We start from the raw sequence: 18177 nt of genomic DNA, 5'->3' as shown, positions 1-18177 counted from the left end.
ACACCGTGCAGGATGATGTCTCTGCTGTACTCTCCTGTGACCGTTCGACAGACGCTATACCGTGCAGGATGATGTCTCTGCTGTACTCTCCTTTGACCGTTCGACAGACACTATACCGTGCAGGATGATGTCTCTGCTGTACTCTCCTGTGACCGTTCGACAGACACTATACCGTGGCGTTCTGACATGTAGAGTGTTCCCAGCAGAAGATTGCTGATCACTGGGACGTTAGGTTTTGTTTTGAAACCGCTCTATCCCTGGCAGTCACTTTCAAAGCAGGTCGTTCTTCTGAAGACCGATCATAACAAGGATGTTCCATGATCCCCGATAGTTCGGAGGAGTAATAGTGTCACAGCATTTGCAATTAAATAATCAATATGTTATGGTTAGCATAAAGTATTGGGAATACTGGACAATAACACTTTCCACAATCTTAAACCTGCCAAGGGTCACATCATAATCAGGGACAAGTCTCTCTTCAGCTAACAGTCAAGGAGTAATACATTTATCTATATTTACAGCCAGACTGTCATCCACTGTTAGTAAATCACATGTGCCATCTATAAAAAGGTGATATGCAAGCTGAACAGCTAACCTAATTCATAATGAACTTTACCCATCAACAATTGTATCATCAATCCCTTTATCTAAATGTGTTTACATGATTCTGTCAAGGTCGAATACTGTACGTTAACAGCTTTATCACTAGTTTAGTTAGGCAATGATATTGAGATAAATTCACCATAACAACTTAATCGTCAGTTTAATCAGTACATACGAGTAACTAGAACAGGTGTACAATACGGACGACAGACAGTCACATGTCATTCTGTGGCTGTCTAAAAAGTCAACGTTTATTTACGCCGGCTTTGTTTGCGTGTGGGTTGGTAGTGGTGCCCATGTCCATAGAGCTGATTCCCCAATACACTCGCGTTTTGATACATGGGTGTCTGACAACTCTTTATCAGTGAAAAAAATCGTTATGCGTTGACAAGCAATAGATCACGAAGCTATTAAAACACATGTAGTGCCGAATAAGTCGTTTTCCCTCACGTATATCTAACACTGAGCGTACTGGCTGTTCCACAAGATAACGTTACGAGATAAGTGTTTTCGTCATAAAAAAACACCTAAATGGGTGATTTATTGTTCAATAAAGTCATATCGTATCGGTATCGGATCAAGTTTAAAAACCGTGTGCAAAAGATGGTCATTAGACCCCTAAGTTCGGTATTTGTCCCTGTATTGACTTCTTCTCCAACGCCGAGATGGAAACCAGACGTCTATTTACGTCTAAATGAACGTTTTGCGTTCGACAGGTGATTCTGTGTAGCAAGTGGGATGATATGGGCAGCCATATACTACACACGGAGATTTGACATGGTGGCGGTTTTGGGGAAACTGACATTACAAGGGTACATCGATTAAATTCATCAATGTCTCCATCTTCCGATCTTCAAGTGATAGAGGGAGTTATAGCATCATGCGGCAAACGCTCGTATCATGTTGCACTGACTCTGGAAATAAACGTCAGTGTATTCGCCCTGTATTCAAAATCTCCGGATCTGAGCTCCATAGACGTCAACATCAACATTCGCCCCAGACGCTTGATCAATTGATCAACGTGTGGCAATACGTGTGGAGAAGGATGCTGAGTTCATCCTTGTATCGGTAAAACTTAATGAAGTATGAAGGAGGGAGGAGAGAAAGAAAAGATAGAAAGAGGAATAATGTCCACTTGTCTTCGATTTTGAATGACAAAATGTCAAAATTCTCTCACTATTCAGTTCCAGGTTAAGTATGACAACTTAAGACTATTAACTGTCTTCGGACTTCCTGCAGTGATTCCTGATCTGCAGTAGCCTTATTCAAACTGTCCTTCCCAGGCGGAACATCACACTTATCCAACAAGTCATATCATACTAAACTACCGGGCTAAAGAAAGTTATCACTTTTAATGTAATTGTGAAAAAACAACAACACCAAAACGCTAGTAAAGGTCTAAACCCAAGGGTACGTCCATGTATGTATGTATGTATGTATGTATGTATGTATGTATGTATGTATGTATGTATGTATGTATGTATGTATGTATGTATGTATGTATGTATGTATGTATGTATGTATGTATGTATGTATGTATGTATGTATGTATGTATGTATGTATGTATGTATGTATGTATGTATGTATGTATGTATGTATGTGAGTTGAGTTGAGTTGAGTTGAGCCTTACGTCACATCCGCATTATTCCAGCCATATAGTGACGAGAACAAGTCTGCATTAATATACATTGTAAGTACAAAGTAGTTTCGTTTCAAAGACACACATTCATTATTGAACATTTTAGAACAGAGAAAGTCATAGCACTAAATTGAAAAGCAGATAAATTCGTTAGTGACATTACACAGTTACAATTTATGATATAGATCAACTTCCCTCAGGTAGTTCAGTATCAGATGAGTGCTCACGTTGGAGAACAAATCTTTCAGATTGGTTGCGTGATAATGCGAGTCCCTTGCAGATGTAAAGTCCACACAGTCAAGCAGAATATGCTTGACGGTGAAAGTCTCATCGCAGGAGAGACATATGGGGGGTCCATCCCCATCCGTTTTTAGCAGATAGTTCATGTGTAAATCGACTGTGGCCAATACGACATCGTCGTAAAATTACTTCATCACGTCTTGACTGGCAACCCAAGTAGGTATAACCGATTGTTGGCTTCAATTCATGGAGTTTGTTTCTTCCTGCTTGAGTGTCCCACCTTTTTTGCATCAGGTCCCGAGTATAGCTTCTGATAGTGGGTTTGAAATCACTGTACGGGATTAGCAGTGGAGTTAGGGGCTTTTCAAGAGCTGCTTTTGCTGCAGCATCGGCCTTAGTGTTACCTGCTATGCCAACGTGACCCGGCAACCAGCAGAGGACGATGTCTTATTGGCCAGTAGAAAGGTCGTTGTACAGTTCTAATATGTCCAGGATGATTGGGTGACTTGAAGTCACGTTTAGAAGTGCTTGAAGGCAGGATAATGAATCTGTAAAAACGATGAAGTTTTTGGAATGATTTTGCTGTTGAATGTAGGTCAAAGCTGAGAAGATAGCTTTGGCTTCAGCGGTGAAAATGGAACTGTTGTCGGGGATCCTAGAGGAGACGGTCTTGGCTCCAATGACTGTAACGCTGGCAACTTGGCCATCGTCCTTGGATCCGTCTGTGAAAATGGATCTGTGAGTGTTATACTTCGAACGTAACTGGTTGTATTCCTGTTGGAACACCAAGGGATTTGTTTCAGACTTTTTGAGTTTGGTGAGGGTAAGATCGATCGGTGGTTTCACCATTTGCCATGGTGGTGAGGACAGAAGTCGGTATGGTGCAATGATGTTGAGATCAATTTTAGCTGCAGATATGTGTGGTTTGATCCTGATTCCAAGTGGTGGAACCAGGCTTGGCAGTTTAGGAAATAAGCTTTGATAGAGCGGGTTGAAAACACAATTGTATGCTGGATTGGACTCATTTGAACGTAATTTAGTGATATACTGCAGTGAGAGTTTAATGCGGCGTTGTTCAAGGGAAGGTTCATTGGCCTCCGCATATAGACTGTCTACCGGAGAGGTCCTAAAGGGACCCATCAACGCAACTGTTCAGAACGTTAGCGAGGCTGTTAATTTTGATGCTAAAACGTGTGACAGACAGGATGCTGCCTTGGGGGACGCCCTGATCTTGGTGGAAATAGTCAGACAGTGTGGAACCCACCCGAACTTGAAATTGTCTGTTATTTAAAAACTGAGATATGAATTGAGGTAGTCTACCCCTCAATCCAAACTCGTGTAAATCTTTTAGGATACCATGTTTCCACGTTGTATCATATGCTTTTTCTTAGTCGAAAAAGATAGATACTGTATGTTGTTTGTTGACAATGGAGTTTTTGATGAATGATTCCAGACGCACCAGATGGTCAATGGTACTTCGGATTTTTCAGAAACCACATTGGAGGTCACTGAGGAGGTTATTGGTGTTCAAGTACCAGATTAATCGATTGTTGACCATGCGCTCCATGGTTTTGCAAACGCAGCTAGTTAGTGATATAGGACGGTAGTTTGAGGGATCAGTATGATCGCGACCGGGTTTTGGTATAGGGATGATAATGGCATTGTGCCACGAAGGGGGAAAGTGTCCGGATGTCCAGATGTCATCAAATATATTTAGGAGTGTTTCCAGGCCTATGTCAGGGAGGTGTTTCAGAAGCTGATAATGGATTTCATCAGCTCCTGCCGCAGTGTCGTGAGCCTGTGCTAGGGCAGTACGTAATTCATGGAGGGAAAACGTTTCGTTGTAATCCTCCCCATTATCAGAGTTAAAATTGACTGGTTTCTTTTCTTGTTGGGTTTGGCATATCTGGAACTGAGGGTTATAATTTGATGAGGAGGAGTGGTTTGCCAAAGTTTCGCCAAGTTTGTTTGCAATTTCAGATTTATTTGTTAGGAGGGAGTCACCATCTTTCAGGTGCCCCTTTGCCCTTAATCTTTTGAATCATGTTCCACACCTTGGACATGGGTGTGCGGGAGTTGATTTTTGACACATATTTCCTCCATGACCGGCGTTTAGTTTGTTTGAAGGTACGTTGTGCCCTGGCTTTTGTCATTTTAACAGCATTCAGGTTATGCACTGTAGGATGTTGTCGGAAATATTTTTCCGCCTTCTTCCTATTTTTCCTAGCTTGTTTGCAGTTTGTATCAAACCATGGTTTGCGTATGTGAGGGTTTACAGAGGACTTTGGAATAGTTTTGTCTCCGATGGCATTTAGGACGTCTGAAAATAGTTCCATGGGGTCAGGAACATTCCTGAAGTTGTCCGGCTTAAGTTTTTCTGAACATAGGGTTTTGAATAAAGGCCAATTGGCCTGAGTAAAATTCCATCTTGTTGATGGTGGTTCATCCGTGGGGTTGATAGGAGTAAGAATTGTTGGGAAGTGGTCGCTTCCACAAAGGTCGTCATGGACCGACCATTCGAACTCATTTAAAAGATTAGAATCTGTAAGTGATAGATCGAGAGCAGAGTGTGATCCAGTGGCAGGATGGAGGTAGGTGTTTGATCCATCGTTGAAGATGCATACATCATTATTTGAGAGAAACTCTTCAAGGACCTTTCCCTTACTATTTGTATCAGTACTCCCCCATAGGGGGTTATGGCCGTTGAAGTCGCCCATGATTATGCAGGGCTTCGGGAGTTGATCATATAAGTTCTGAAGATCTGATAGGCGAACAGTTGAGGTGGGAGGGAGATAGAGGGAACATAGTATAAACCCTATGTTCAGAGTCATGCGGACAGCAACAGTTTGTAGGTTGGTTTTAAGTGGAACGGGGCTATGAAGGATGCCCTGCCTCACCAGGATAGAAGTGCCTCCTGTAGCTTTTACGCCGGGAGGAGAAAAGGAGTTGTAGGAACTGTACCGACGGATGTCAAATTTATCGGTCCTTTTTAGGTAGGTTTCTTGGAGACAAAACGCGGATGATTTGAAGTCTTGAATCAATAACTATAATTCATTATAATTATTCTTAAGTCCTCTGCAATTCCATTGGATCATGTTTTGTGGATTCATGGTGCTTCCACTGGTGACATGTCACGTGAACGTGAGAAAGCGTTTGATGAACTCCTATTGGTGTCAGTAGGAGTTGTAGTTACCTCCATATCCAGAGGGCCAAAGGAGTTATGGACCTTGATGGGGACCTCTGAAGGAGAGGTGGCCTTTGGTTTTGTGTTTGGCAATTGTTCAAGTTGTTTTAGTCTCTCTAGCCTCTTTTTTTCCCTTTTTCTGCGCGCAGTTTCTGTTTCTGGTTTTGGCATTTGTTCTGGTGTTTGTGATTCAGAGGTTTTGACTTTTGGCGTTGGAGATGGAGTGGCTGAGATAGGCTGAGTTGTGTTGAGTTCAGTTGGTTGAGAAGACATGATCCATGTCAGGTCGGTCTGACATGAGATGGTTGCAGTAGTGATAGTAGGACGGGAGACAGCAGAAGAGTAGGTGATGGTTGAAGGGGCTGCAGTTAAACCTGCAACCCTCTTCTTTGCTTCGTGAAAGGAGATATTTTCTTTGTGCTTGATCTTTAGTATCTCGGATTCGCGTTGCCACACTGGACATAACTTGGAAGAGGCCATATGGTTACCACCGCAGTTTGTGCACTTCACTTTCTTGGTACAGTCGTTGCCCTCATGCTTGTCACCACAGCGGTAACAAACAGCAGAGGAACGACAGGACTTGGATCCATGTCCAAACTTTTGGCAGTTGTAGCACCGGAGTGGATTGGGGACATACACCCCCACACCAATGCTACAATAACCAGCTCTAATGGAGTCAGGAATGTTTGCTCGCGCGAACGTGAAGAGATAGATGTTCGTTGGTTGAACAACACCGTCCTTTTTGAAGGTGAATCGTTTTATGGCTGTGACGGATTGCTGAGAGAGTTCCTTGACAATTTGTTCTTCAGTCATGTCAGACAGGCATCGAGCTCTGTCCCGTACAATGCCTCTACACGAGTTAAGTGTTTTGTGTGCTGAGACAGCGACCTTGATATTGACAAATTCTTGTATTTTGAGGAGATTTAATGATTGTTGTTTCCGGGTGCATTCTATCAGGAGAGAGCCAGATCGAAGCTTTGTAACATTGGCAACCTCTCCGCAGATACCAGCGATACATTTGGAGATTGCAAAAGGATTCAATTGCAAAGGTTGCTTGTCACAAGCCTCAATGATCAGGAAGCGTGGCCGGTAGTCAGATCGGAGGGGCGTACTCTCGTCAGACGAGGATGGATGGATGGATGGATGGTTGGATGGATGGATGGATGGATGGATGGATGGATGGATGGATGGATGATGGATGATGGATGGATGATGGATGATGGATGGATGGATGGATGGATGGATGGATGGATGGATGGATGGATGGATGGATGGATGGATGGACTGAATCCCGGATGGGAAAGTACTAGAATCTGTGACTCTACTGAGAAAATCTTATCCCAAATGTAACATGTGTTAGATTTTACCACTGTCTATATGGCATTGTGGTTCAGTTCAGTGTTTCATGCACTGCCCCCGTTGTTGACGCTGTTGAAAAATGTGAAGTAACATAGATACATTTACATACCCACTTCAGTCCTCGCCCCGTACGCACACAAACACACACGTACACACGCACGCAAACACACAGACACACATATATACATACATAAATTCTCGAAGTTCTCTATATTTAATGTTGGCTGTTTTCGCTGGTCGTTGTGTCTGTGACAAGTGTGTTACATGTGACAGCCAGACTTTGACGGAGCTGAAACTCAGTCTTGATAGCAATCACATGTCCCCTAATTGATACCGCTTCTACACTTGACACTGCCACTGGATACATGCCACAATGTCATGTGATATAGGCAAGCTTTACATTGATTATATTTTTATCTTTGTCCGGATTCGTGACTGTATGTATTCGTAACATGTATATATATACACGAGTAAGTGCAACGATCACTCATTTGAATCTCACTTTACCTATAGGGTCACTGCGGGCTGAGGGGGACAAACTAAGGCAATCTTAAGGCGTGAAGAATTGTCAGGGACGGGCAACACGTTTATCCTTTACAGAAAATTTTACACTTTTCGTGAACATCTGGTTTCATCGCTGATTTGCAGTGATCGATTCACGTAACTATTATCAATAGCACGCCTTTTGTTCCTTTAGACGAATGTGTTTAAGAAGATAATCCGGACTGAGTAGTTTTGTCATTGCTGTCTGGATTTCAGCTACCGTTTTCATCAAGACGGTAAGTAACACGTTTTACTGTTTCGGGCTTGGATCTTTATTGGCCCTTTGGACGATAAGATCTCTCTCTTTCTTTCTTACACACTCACACGATAACAGCCAGACAGTCACGCACACAGATTATGTTTTTGTCAGATGTCCTTCTAGATTTAATTTCTAGAAAACTCCGAATAATTTACACGTTTAGTCATCAAAGATCGATTTTCAGATTGAATTATTTTCGTGTTTCGAGATGATGAATATGAAATTTCGTTCACCTTCATATGCAGCATTTAATTGATTATCCCCTTGGTGGTCGTACGCGTCCGCCAAAGCTAACGTTATCGGTCAGGGTTTGAATTTGGATGGCATACAATGAAATGGCTATATGTGTTGACGTTTCTGTACAACAGCTGGATTCCCACAAGGGTAGAGATTTCTTGTGCAGTCAAGTCAAGACTGTCCAGTGGCGTTATGAACAGTGATAACTGAGATCCGATCATCATGCTATCAAGTATCACTGATCTAGATGTCGCCTCTAGTGACAAGCATAGATATATAGGCTGATATATTCTAACGTAGGTCCACGTACGTGCTGTACCAAACATCAACCCAACATACTTCACACCAAGACAGCAGCCATCTCTCCAACATGGTACTGAAGGACATGCAAACACAGTGCATTAGTACAGGCTTACAATGAGGGCAGTGTCTGTGTGAAAGTGCCATCAAGGCTGATAAGTAGATACATCGTGTCGATTAACACTGCATTTGAACAAACAATGACTGATAAGGCCTTTCTTAGTCGAGATGATACGTACTATGGAGTAATCCAGAGTAATCATATAACGGTTGGTTTTTGCTGTCTAGTTTAAAGGTGTAAGGTTCGGTGGTAGTCCGCTCAGTGCCAAATCTTCAATTGAGAATGAGAATGCATGACGTCAGACCCAACACTCTCAGCACTGATACACTCTCAGCAGCACCTATGAACTGGGCACACGATATACATCGGACTCCACAAGCTAGACAAAACCCCAGTTCTTATAAATAAATAGTTGACCCAATGGTATCATACAATGTTTAATTTGGTTACATACATAATTCAGCGGATCAATGAAAACACACCTCCCACTGGCCTGTCTGAAAAACAGGAAACAATAGTCTTTTAGTAGCGAGGTATATTATTTTGGTTTATGTAAACGTCAGCTGTCAATAAATAGCTTTGATAGCCATGATGTAACCACCATCCAATTTGTGTCCCGTTTCAGTTGATGCTTGTATCAAGATGGAAATGACGAGAATATCGCTGCTGGCATTGTGTAAGTAGTAAAACTGACTTAAAACATTATTAGTTGTATTAAAATATTACATCACATGACTTATTATACAGGTCAGTCAATCTTGTAAGGATGCTACCCCATGCTTATGGAATGATTAGATGGGTCTACTCCCATTTGTGAGAACTCCCAGTTGTGAGACTCCCAGTTGTGAGACAGCGGAGTAGGCACTTAGCAAAGAAAACACACCTTACTCCCCTCTCTGATAGAATGGATTAACCCCAGCTAATTATGGATTAGCTATTTAACTGAATCTTGTGGAGGTAACTTAATGAAACTCTAAAAGATAAAGTAATTAACCTACTCAGATAAATGGCTTTAAAAAATAAACATTTTGTGTAGGTAATTTGAAAGAGAAATTAATTTACCTACTCAGATTTACGTGTTTGAAATATCTAGCAATAACTGTTGCAACTATAATTAATCCAAATGTATTTATTAACCTTTGACTGCTCTTTCCGATCACCATTATGGCAGGCTTTCAACAAGTAGAATATATCACCAGTTCACGATAATCTTTTTCAGTATTTCAGTATCTATTGAAAACAATAAATGCTCTTCAACGAACAATGTCTTCTGTGTTAATTAACTCATTAATGAACTATGCCTCCTGCGGGTACTCTTCAGCAACAGGGCTGTTCCCACTTTCATCGTAGGGATGGGGAAGCACCACATGTGTGCACTGAACCATTAATTAATGTGTCTCACAAATGGGAGTTATCACAAATGGGAGGACACCATTAGATGGGATGACTGGATATAGCGTGCATATTGACTGTAGCATGTATTTACTCCGAGTCGCCCTGGGTATAGCGTGCATATTGACTGTAGTATGTATTTACTCCGAGTCGCCCTGGATATAGCGTGCATATTGACTGTAGCATGTATTTACTCCGAGTCGCCCTGGATATAGCGTGCATATTGACTGTAGTATGTATTTACTCGAGTCGCCCTGGATATAGCGTGCATATTGACTGTAGTATGTATTTACTCCGAGTCGCCCTGGATATAGCGTGCATATTGACTGTAGTATGTATTTACTCCGAGTCGCCCTGGATATAGCGTGCATATTGACTGTAGTATGTATTTACTCCGAGTCGCCCTGGATATAGCGTGCATATTGACTGTAGTATGTATTTACTCCGAGTCGCCCTGGATATAGCGTGCATATTGACTGTAGTATGTATTTACTCCGAGTCGCCCTGGGTATAGCGTGCATATTGACTGTAGTATGTATTTACTCCGAGTCGCCCTGGGTATAGCGATGCATATTGACTGTAGCATGTATTTACTCCGAGTCGCCCTGGATATAGCGTGCATATTGACTGTAGTATGTATTTACTCCGAGTCGCCCTGGGTATAGTGCATATTGACTGTAGCATGTATTTACTCGAGTCGCCCTGGATATAGCGTGCATATTGACTGTAGTATGTATTTACTCCGAGTCGCCCTGGGTATAGCGTGCATATTGACTGTAGCATGTATTTACTCCGAGTCGCCCTGGGTATAGCGTGCATATTGACTGTAGTATGTATTTACTCCGAGTCGCCCTGGGTATAGCGTGCATATTGACTGTAGTATGTATTTACTCCGAGTCGCCCTGGGTATAGCGTGCATATTGACTGTAGCATGTATTTACTCCGAGTCGCCCTGGATATAGCGTGCATATTGACTGTAGTATGTATTTACTCCGAGTCGCCCTGGATATAGCGTGCATATTGACTGTAGCATGTATTTACTCCGAGTCGCCCTGGATATAGCGTGCATATTGACTGTAGTATGTATTTACTCCGAGTCGCCCTGGGTATAGCGTGCATATTGACTGTAGTATGTATTTACTCCGAGTCGCCCTGGGTATAGCGTGCATATTGACTGTAGCATGTATTTACTCCGAGTCGCCCTGGATATAGCGTGCATATTGACTGTAGCATGTATTTACTCCGAGTCGCCCTGGATATAGCGTGCATATTGACTGTAGTATGTATTTACTCGAGTCGCCCTGGGTTATAGCGTGCATATTGACTGTAGCATGTATTTACTCCGAGTCGCCCTGGATATAGCGCGTGCATATTGACTGTAGTATGTATTTACTCCGAGTCGCCCTGGATATAGCGTGCATATTGACTGTAGTATGTATTTACTCCGAGTCGCCCTGGATATAGCGTGCATATTGACTGTAGCATGTATTTACTCCGAGTCGCCCCTGGATATAGCGTGCATATTGACTGTAGTATGTATTTACTCGAGTCGCCCTGGGTATAGCGTGCATATTGACTGTAGCATGTATTTACTCCGAGTCGCCCTGGATATAGCGTGCATATTGACTGTAGTATGTATTTACTCCGAGTCGCCCTGGATATAGCGTGCATATTGACTGTAGTATGTATTTACTCGAGTCGCCCTGGATATAGCGTGCATATTGACTGTAGCATGTATTTACCGCAGTCGCCCTGGATATAGCGTGCATATTGACTGTAGTATGTATTTACTCCGAGTCGCCCTGGATATAGCGTGCATATTGACTGTAGTATGTATTTACTCCGAGTCGCCTGGGTATAGCGTGCATATTGACTGTAGTATGTATTTACTCCGAGTCGCCCTGGGTATAGCGTGCATATTGACTGTAGTATGTATTTACTCCGAGTCGCCCTGGGTATACCGTGCATATTGACTGTAGTATGTATTTACTCCGAGTCGCCCTGGATATAGCGTGCATATTGACTGTAGTATGTATTTACTCGAAGGTAAGCCCTGGATATAGCGTGCATATTGACTGTAGTATGTATTTACTCCGAGTCGCCCTGGATATAGCGTGCATATTGACTGTAGTATGTATTTACTCCGAGTCGCCCTGGATATAGCGTGCATATTGACTGTAGTATGTATTTACTCCGAGTCGCCCTGGGTATAGCGTGCATATTGACTGTAGTATGTATTTACTCCGAGTCGCCCTGGGTATAGCGTGCATATTGACTGTAGTATGTATTTACTCCGAGTCGCCCTGGGTATACCGTGCATATTGACTGTAGTATGTATTTACTCCGAGTCGCCCTGGATATAGCGTGCATATTGACTGTAGTATGTATTTACTCCGAGTCGCCCTGGATATAGCGTGCATATTGACTGTAGCATGTATTTACTCCGAGTCGCCTGGATATAGCGTGCATATTGACTGTAGTATGTATTTACTCGAGTCGCCCTGGGTATAGCGTGCATATTGACTGTAGTATGTATTTACTCCGAGTCGCCCTGGGTATAGCGTGCATATTGACTGTAGTATGTATTTACTCCGAGTCGCCCTGGGTATAGCGTGCATATTGACTGTAGTATGTATTTACTCCGAGTCGCCCTGGGTATAGCGTGCATATTGACTGTAGTATGTATTTACTCCGAGTCGCCCTGGGTATAGCGTGCATATTGACTGTAGTATGTATTTACTCCGAGTCGCCCTGGGTATTGCGTGCATATTGACTGTAGTATGTATTTACTCCGAGTCGCCATGAAAAGCATCGGGTATATTGATTCTATGCAAACATGTTTATGTTTTGTTACGATCTTGAAAATACGGCTTTGAATTTGAAGACTATATTATACAGATGGTTTGAACGCGAAGGCAAAGTATATATTTGGATTTAAGAAAATGTTATATTTGTGCAAGTGCAGAAAATATCTTGCTTCAATAATTAGTTTGATCCATACAGTATGTATACAGTGCAACTGCGTGACGCCTCTTCGTTGTTCATGAAAACACTTCTCTGATAACAGGCTACCGGAATTATTAGCAAAGTGATTTCCTTCATGTAGAATATATTTCTTTTCAAAGTGAAGACGCAAAAATATAACATGTTTCAGTATTCTTCACGCATCAGTCATCAGCTGAGACCCACTGTTTCTGGTCATCAGACGACGGTCGTTGTACTGACTGTCAGAGAGGCTGGTATGGGGACTACTGCAACTACAAATGTTCCGGCTACTGCGACATCGGCGGCTGTCACAGGGACACCGGGATATGTAAACAGTGTGACGCTGGCTATCGTGGCATCAACTGTACAGTAACATGTCCCCCCAACTGTAGATACAGTCACGATGACAAGCCCCACTGTAGCCGGGAGGCAGGGCACTGTCTGGAAAACTGTCAAGACGGCTGGTGGGGAAAGAAGTGTGAAAACAGATGCAGTGATGGATGTGAAGACAACTCCTGCTACTTCTGGGACGGGTCGTGTGCTAGAGGATGCAGGGATGGTTGGGCCGGTGACAGTTGTGACACCAGGTGTCCAGGGGGGTGTCATGGTGACACATGTGAGAGGTACGGCAGCCATACGTGCACACAAGGGTGTAAACACGGTGTTCACGGACTTCACTGTGACAAGCAGTGTAACAGACACTGTAGACATCAGGACTGTTTCTATGACCACGGTATGAAGTCTACAGTCTGCAGACAGGGCTGTGTGGATGGCTGGATGTCTCTCGACTGCAAGATGAGGTGTCCTGGTAACTGTGAGGCATGTTCTCAAGAGACTGGGGCATGTTCCAGATGCAAGCAAGGTTACTGGGGATCTGACTGCACTAGTCCATGTAGTGACACGTGTTTTAACAAGACATGTGACAGAGGTGATGGAAGATGCCCTGGTTGTATACCGGGTTACTATGGAAACACCTGTGACACGGGTTGTGGGGCTGACTGTATGAGATGTCTCCTGGTGGACGACGGCTGTGGATGTAGGGAGGAATGCCACACGACGTGTCTGCAGCATCATCAACAGGGAGGAGCATGTGATGCTGTACACCGAGAAGGGGAATGTAAGCAAACAAAATTTAATACTCGAGATACAGACACGTGTTGTTAAAAAATGATGCCACAAAGGCATGTGCTACTATAAAATGCATTTTTGATACATGGCACAAAATGTAAATATGAACATCACGGGGTTTTTTTCGTCGCAATTTGTAAAATATTCAAGCAGGTTTTATTTCAGATCACTGTCCTCCCACGTCTACCTGACATGCGTCATATGACTGTCTGCAACTGAATACATTTTCAAAGTAGTCTATAACACACTCACGCCTGATTGGCAATTTGTATTAGTACTTCTTGATATTTCATTTCTCTTGCAGACAATACGAACGGATCGCAGAGATGTGAAGCTGAAGACATACTGTTTACATTATCTGTAGGTCTGCTGGTTCGACATCGACTTCTTCAAGGCTTGATATAACCAACACGTGACACGTTCTGGTGACACCGGGCGGTTTGCTGATGCTCGTCACCATAGCTCATGGCAGCAATGATCCTTCGGTTACAAGCTTGTTGTTCTACAACTTCATCTTCACGAGCAGGTTTCATGGCATAATCTGCTTTATCATACTATTAGCTACGGGATAAATCGCAAAGGACAATGATGAGCTAGTCGTGGTTTATTTTACGATAAGGCATTGTCTTATTATGACGTTATAGAAAAGTAAAGATTCCCTCGCAACTCGATGACGTTGAAAAATCGTGGACGCTATTTTGGAGACGTTAATGAGTGGTTTGGCTTAGATGTAACCTGGCAAGTTGGCTAACGCAGATGAACGCTTTTTGAATTATTTACGCCATTTCAAAATTGTATGTCTTGCAGAAACATTTGTTGACAATATTTCCGATGTTGATTGGTTGCATGACTATGATATCTTTTATAGCCCAGCAATCAAACTGTCCGAGTATGGTCGACTCTCTGGTGGTGTCTGCGTAGGTGTTCATCGATCTGTCAGCAAATCGTGTAAGTTGTTGAAATCCGATTTTGACAATTTTGTATGTATAAAATTCAGTAAGTCGATATTTGCAACGGATAAAGATATTAACTTGATATGTACATATATCCCACCAGTGGGTTCATCCTACTATAAGACTCACACAAAATGTAGTCTTGATAATGTTGATCAGTTTTTACTTTCTAATTTGTCTGAGTTTAGAGATTCCCATATTGTACTTCTTTGTGGCGACATGAACGCGCGAACAGGAGAGTAACAACCCCCAAGTGACATGCGCTGTGTCGATGATAGAAACGTCACCAACATATTTGATGACGAGGGAGGATATCCTGTTGGGGATCGTAAATCACATGATAAGGTCATAAATAGATTCGGACAAATTTTGATAGACATGTGTTATGCATTTCATTTATTTATTGTCAATGGTAGAGTGTTTGGAGATGAACAAGGTGAATATACTTTTGTCGGACAGCATGGCTGTAGTGTTAATGATTATTTCATCTGTTCTAATGATCTCTTTGAATATATAAGTATGTTGAATATAGGTGATCGATTAGATTCCGATCATCTGCCTTTAGAGCTCAAATGCCGATTTCCTAAACTGAACATGATTAAAGGTAAATCAACAGCGGATATCTCCTCTAATGACAAAATTGTGTGGAATGAGTCTTTATGTAAGCCATTTTTAGGAAATCTTCAAGAGAGAACCGCAGCTGGTTTTCAGTCGGTGTTTAATAAACTTGATAGTCATATAGAAGATGCTATTGATGATTTTGTAAGTATGATGTTAGATTCTGCAAGCTGTATGAAGAAACATGTATCGATCGCACCGCCGCGAAACAATCCACCCTTAAATGCTGAGTGTAAGGCTGCACGACGGGTTGCACGAAAATCTCTGAAGACATTTAGACGAAACGTAACGATATCAATAGAAAACTATATTGTAAAGAACGAAATATATACAGAAACTGCTGTAGAAGATTTAAATCGGACCTGAGTAAACGAAATGTCGATAAATTAACAAAGGCAACAAAAAGCCCGACCTCATTTTGGAAACAAATCAGATATTTAAAAAGACGACCAACACGAAAAAATGTAATTCCGAAAGCGGAATGGTTAAATCATTTTAAAAATGTATTTCATAATGATTTTGTTTTTAATGATTCTTTTGATGATTGTCCTTTGCAGGATGATGCAACACCAGATATTTTAACTGCAGATATGTCAGACGTCGAATCACTTGTATTAGACTTACCCATAACAGATAATGAAATATCAGAAGCGTTATTGCATTTGAAAAATGGAAAATCAGCTGGTCTTGACCTCGTCGTGGTGGAAATGCTTAAAAGTTCAGAGTTTGTTATCATGCCCTTTTTGAATAAGTGTTTTAATAAATTGTTTGTAAACGGTATTTTTCCCGTTGTTGGGCGCGTTCAATTATTGTTCCTTTACATAAGAAAGGTGATGTCACCAATCCAGATAATTATAGAGAATTTCCCTTATGAGTATTTTAGGTAAAGTCTTTACATCTGTTCTAAATAACAGACTCACTAAATGGGCAAGTATGACAGATAAAATTCCCGAATCACAAGCAGGCTTTAGAAAGAAATATTCAACTTCTGATCATATCTTTACACTATTTGCACTAGCCCAGAAATGTCTATCCCGTCGTAAGCGTAAATGTTTATGTAGCTTTCGTTGATTTCCGTAAAGCATTTGATTCTGTCAATCGTTCTTAATTGTGGTATTCTTTAAGTAATGCTGGCCTGAAAGGTAGAATGTATTCAATTTTAAAAGCAATGTATACTAATGTGATAGCTTGTGTACGTTGTGGTGATGATAAGACTGATTTTTCTGACTGCCCTGTTGGCTTAAGACAAGGATGTGTTGTGAGTCCAATTCTATTTTCCTGTTTATCAACGAATTGTACTCACGATATTATCGCAAATGGTAAGCATGGCATCCAAATATTTCCAGATCTCTTAGAACTTTTTATTCTTTTATTTGCTGATGACGTAATTCTTTTATCAGAATCTGTAGTTGGACTACAAACCCAGTTAAATATTTTGGAACGGTATACTAAAACATGGGATTTATCCGTTAACCTAGATAAAACTAATATTGTTATATTTAGAAAAAGGTGGCCGGATATCTTCTAAAGAAAGATGGTCCTTTAATGACCAACCTGTAATTGTCTCTGATCATTACACTTATCTTACTTACTTGGTATTAAGTTTACATCTGCTATTAACTGGAAAACTGTTACTGAATTATCATTGAAAGCTAAGAAAGCATTGATAAGTCTTTTATCTGCCTTGTGTAAAATTGGTGTGTTGACGCCCAGTATTTACTTTAAACTATTTGATTGTCAAATTCAGCCTATTCTTTTGTATGGATCCGAGATTTGGGGATTCCAGAGATATGAATGCAACACGTCACAATTTAATTCTGGACTCACAAAAGTCCAGAAACTCTCCGCACTGTGGGCACTTTCTGACAAGGGATTTGACCAAATTAAACATGCAGTTGTTATGAATATATGCCAAGGATGAAAAAATGAAAAGATTTTTTCGAAAACTTTAAATTTAGTCTCGCTTCGCCCATGGGCAGGCCCATGGCGAACAGTGGCCCATGGGCCGGCCCATGGGCGAGAATGTTTAATTTCGACCAGAATTCATGTTTTGGAGGTTGTAAATGAATGAGTGTATGTTTATAAGTATCATGAAACAAAATTCAACTCACATTGACTTAATTCGATTAATTTAGAGCGATATTAAAAAAATCTCGCCCATGGGCGAAAAACATTTTGGCCCATGGGCGAGAATATTTACTTTTACTCAAAATATATGTTTTTCCATGTTTTGGAGGTTGTAAATGAATGAGTGTATGTTTATAAGTATCATGAAACAAAATTCAACTCACATTGACTTAATTCGACTAACTTAGAGCGATATTAAAAAATCTCGCCCATGGGCGAAAAACAATTTGGCCCATGGGCGAGAATATTTACTTTTACTCAAAATATATGTTTTTCCATGTTTTGGAGGTTGTAAATGAATGAGTGTATGTGTATAAGTATCATGAAACAAAATTCAACTCACATTGACTTAATTCGACTAACTTAGAGCGATATTAAAAAATCTCGCCCATGGGCGAAAAATAGGTTGGCCCATGGGCGAGAATATTTACTTTTACTCACAATACATGATTTTCCATGTTTGGGAGGTTGTAAATGAATGAGTGTATGTTTATAAGTATCATGAAACAAAATTCAACTCACATTGACTTAATTCGACTAATTTAGAG

The 18177-nt window shown here is 41.4% G+C and overlaps 1 protein-coding gene across 1 annotated transcript; it reads left to right on the top strand.

The window, feature by feature from the left end:
* Window positions 1-7789: 7789 nt before the first annotated feature.
* On the top strand, window positions 7790-14521 carry LOC124288663 (scavenger receptor class F member 2-like). Its single transcript, XM_046725233.1, has 4 exons — window positions 7790-7805; window positions 9052-9102; window positions 12973-13920; window positions 14236-14521. Exons 2-4 carry the CDS (start codon window positions 9069-9071, stop codon window positions 14334-14336), a joined length of 1083 nt encoding a protein of 360 aa, XP_046581189.1. The 5' UTR covers window positions 7790-7805; window positions 9052-9068; the 3' UTR covers window positions 14337-14521.
* The last annotated feature ends 3656 nt before the right edge of the window (window positions 14522-18177 follow it).

This window comes from Haliotis rubra, unplaced genomic scaffold (genome assembly GCF_003918875.1).
Source record: "Haliotis rubra isolate DU_JTF1 unplaced genomic scaffold, ASM391887v1 Scf422, whole genome shotgun sequence".
Classification (NCBI taxonomy): Eukaryota; Metazoa; Mollusca; class Gastropoda; order Lepetellida; family Haliotidae; genus Haliotis; species Haliotis rubra.
Note: the sequence above shows the minus strand (reverse complement) of the source record. Positions and strands in the feature narration are given on the sequence as shown.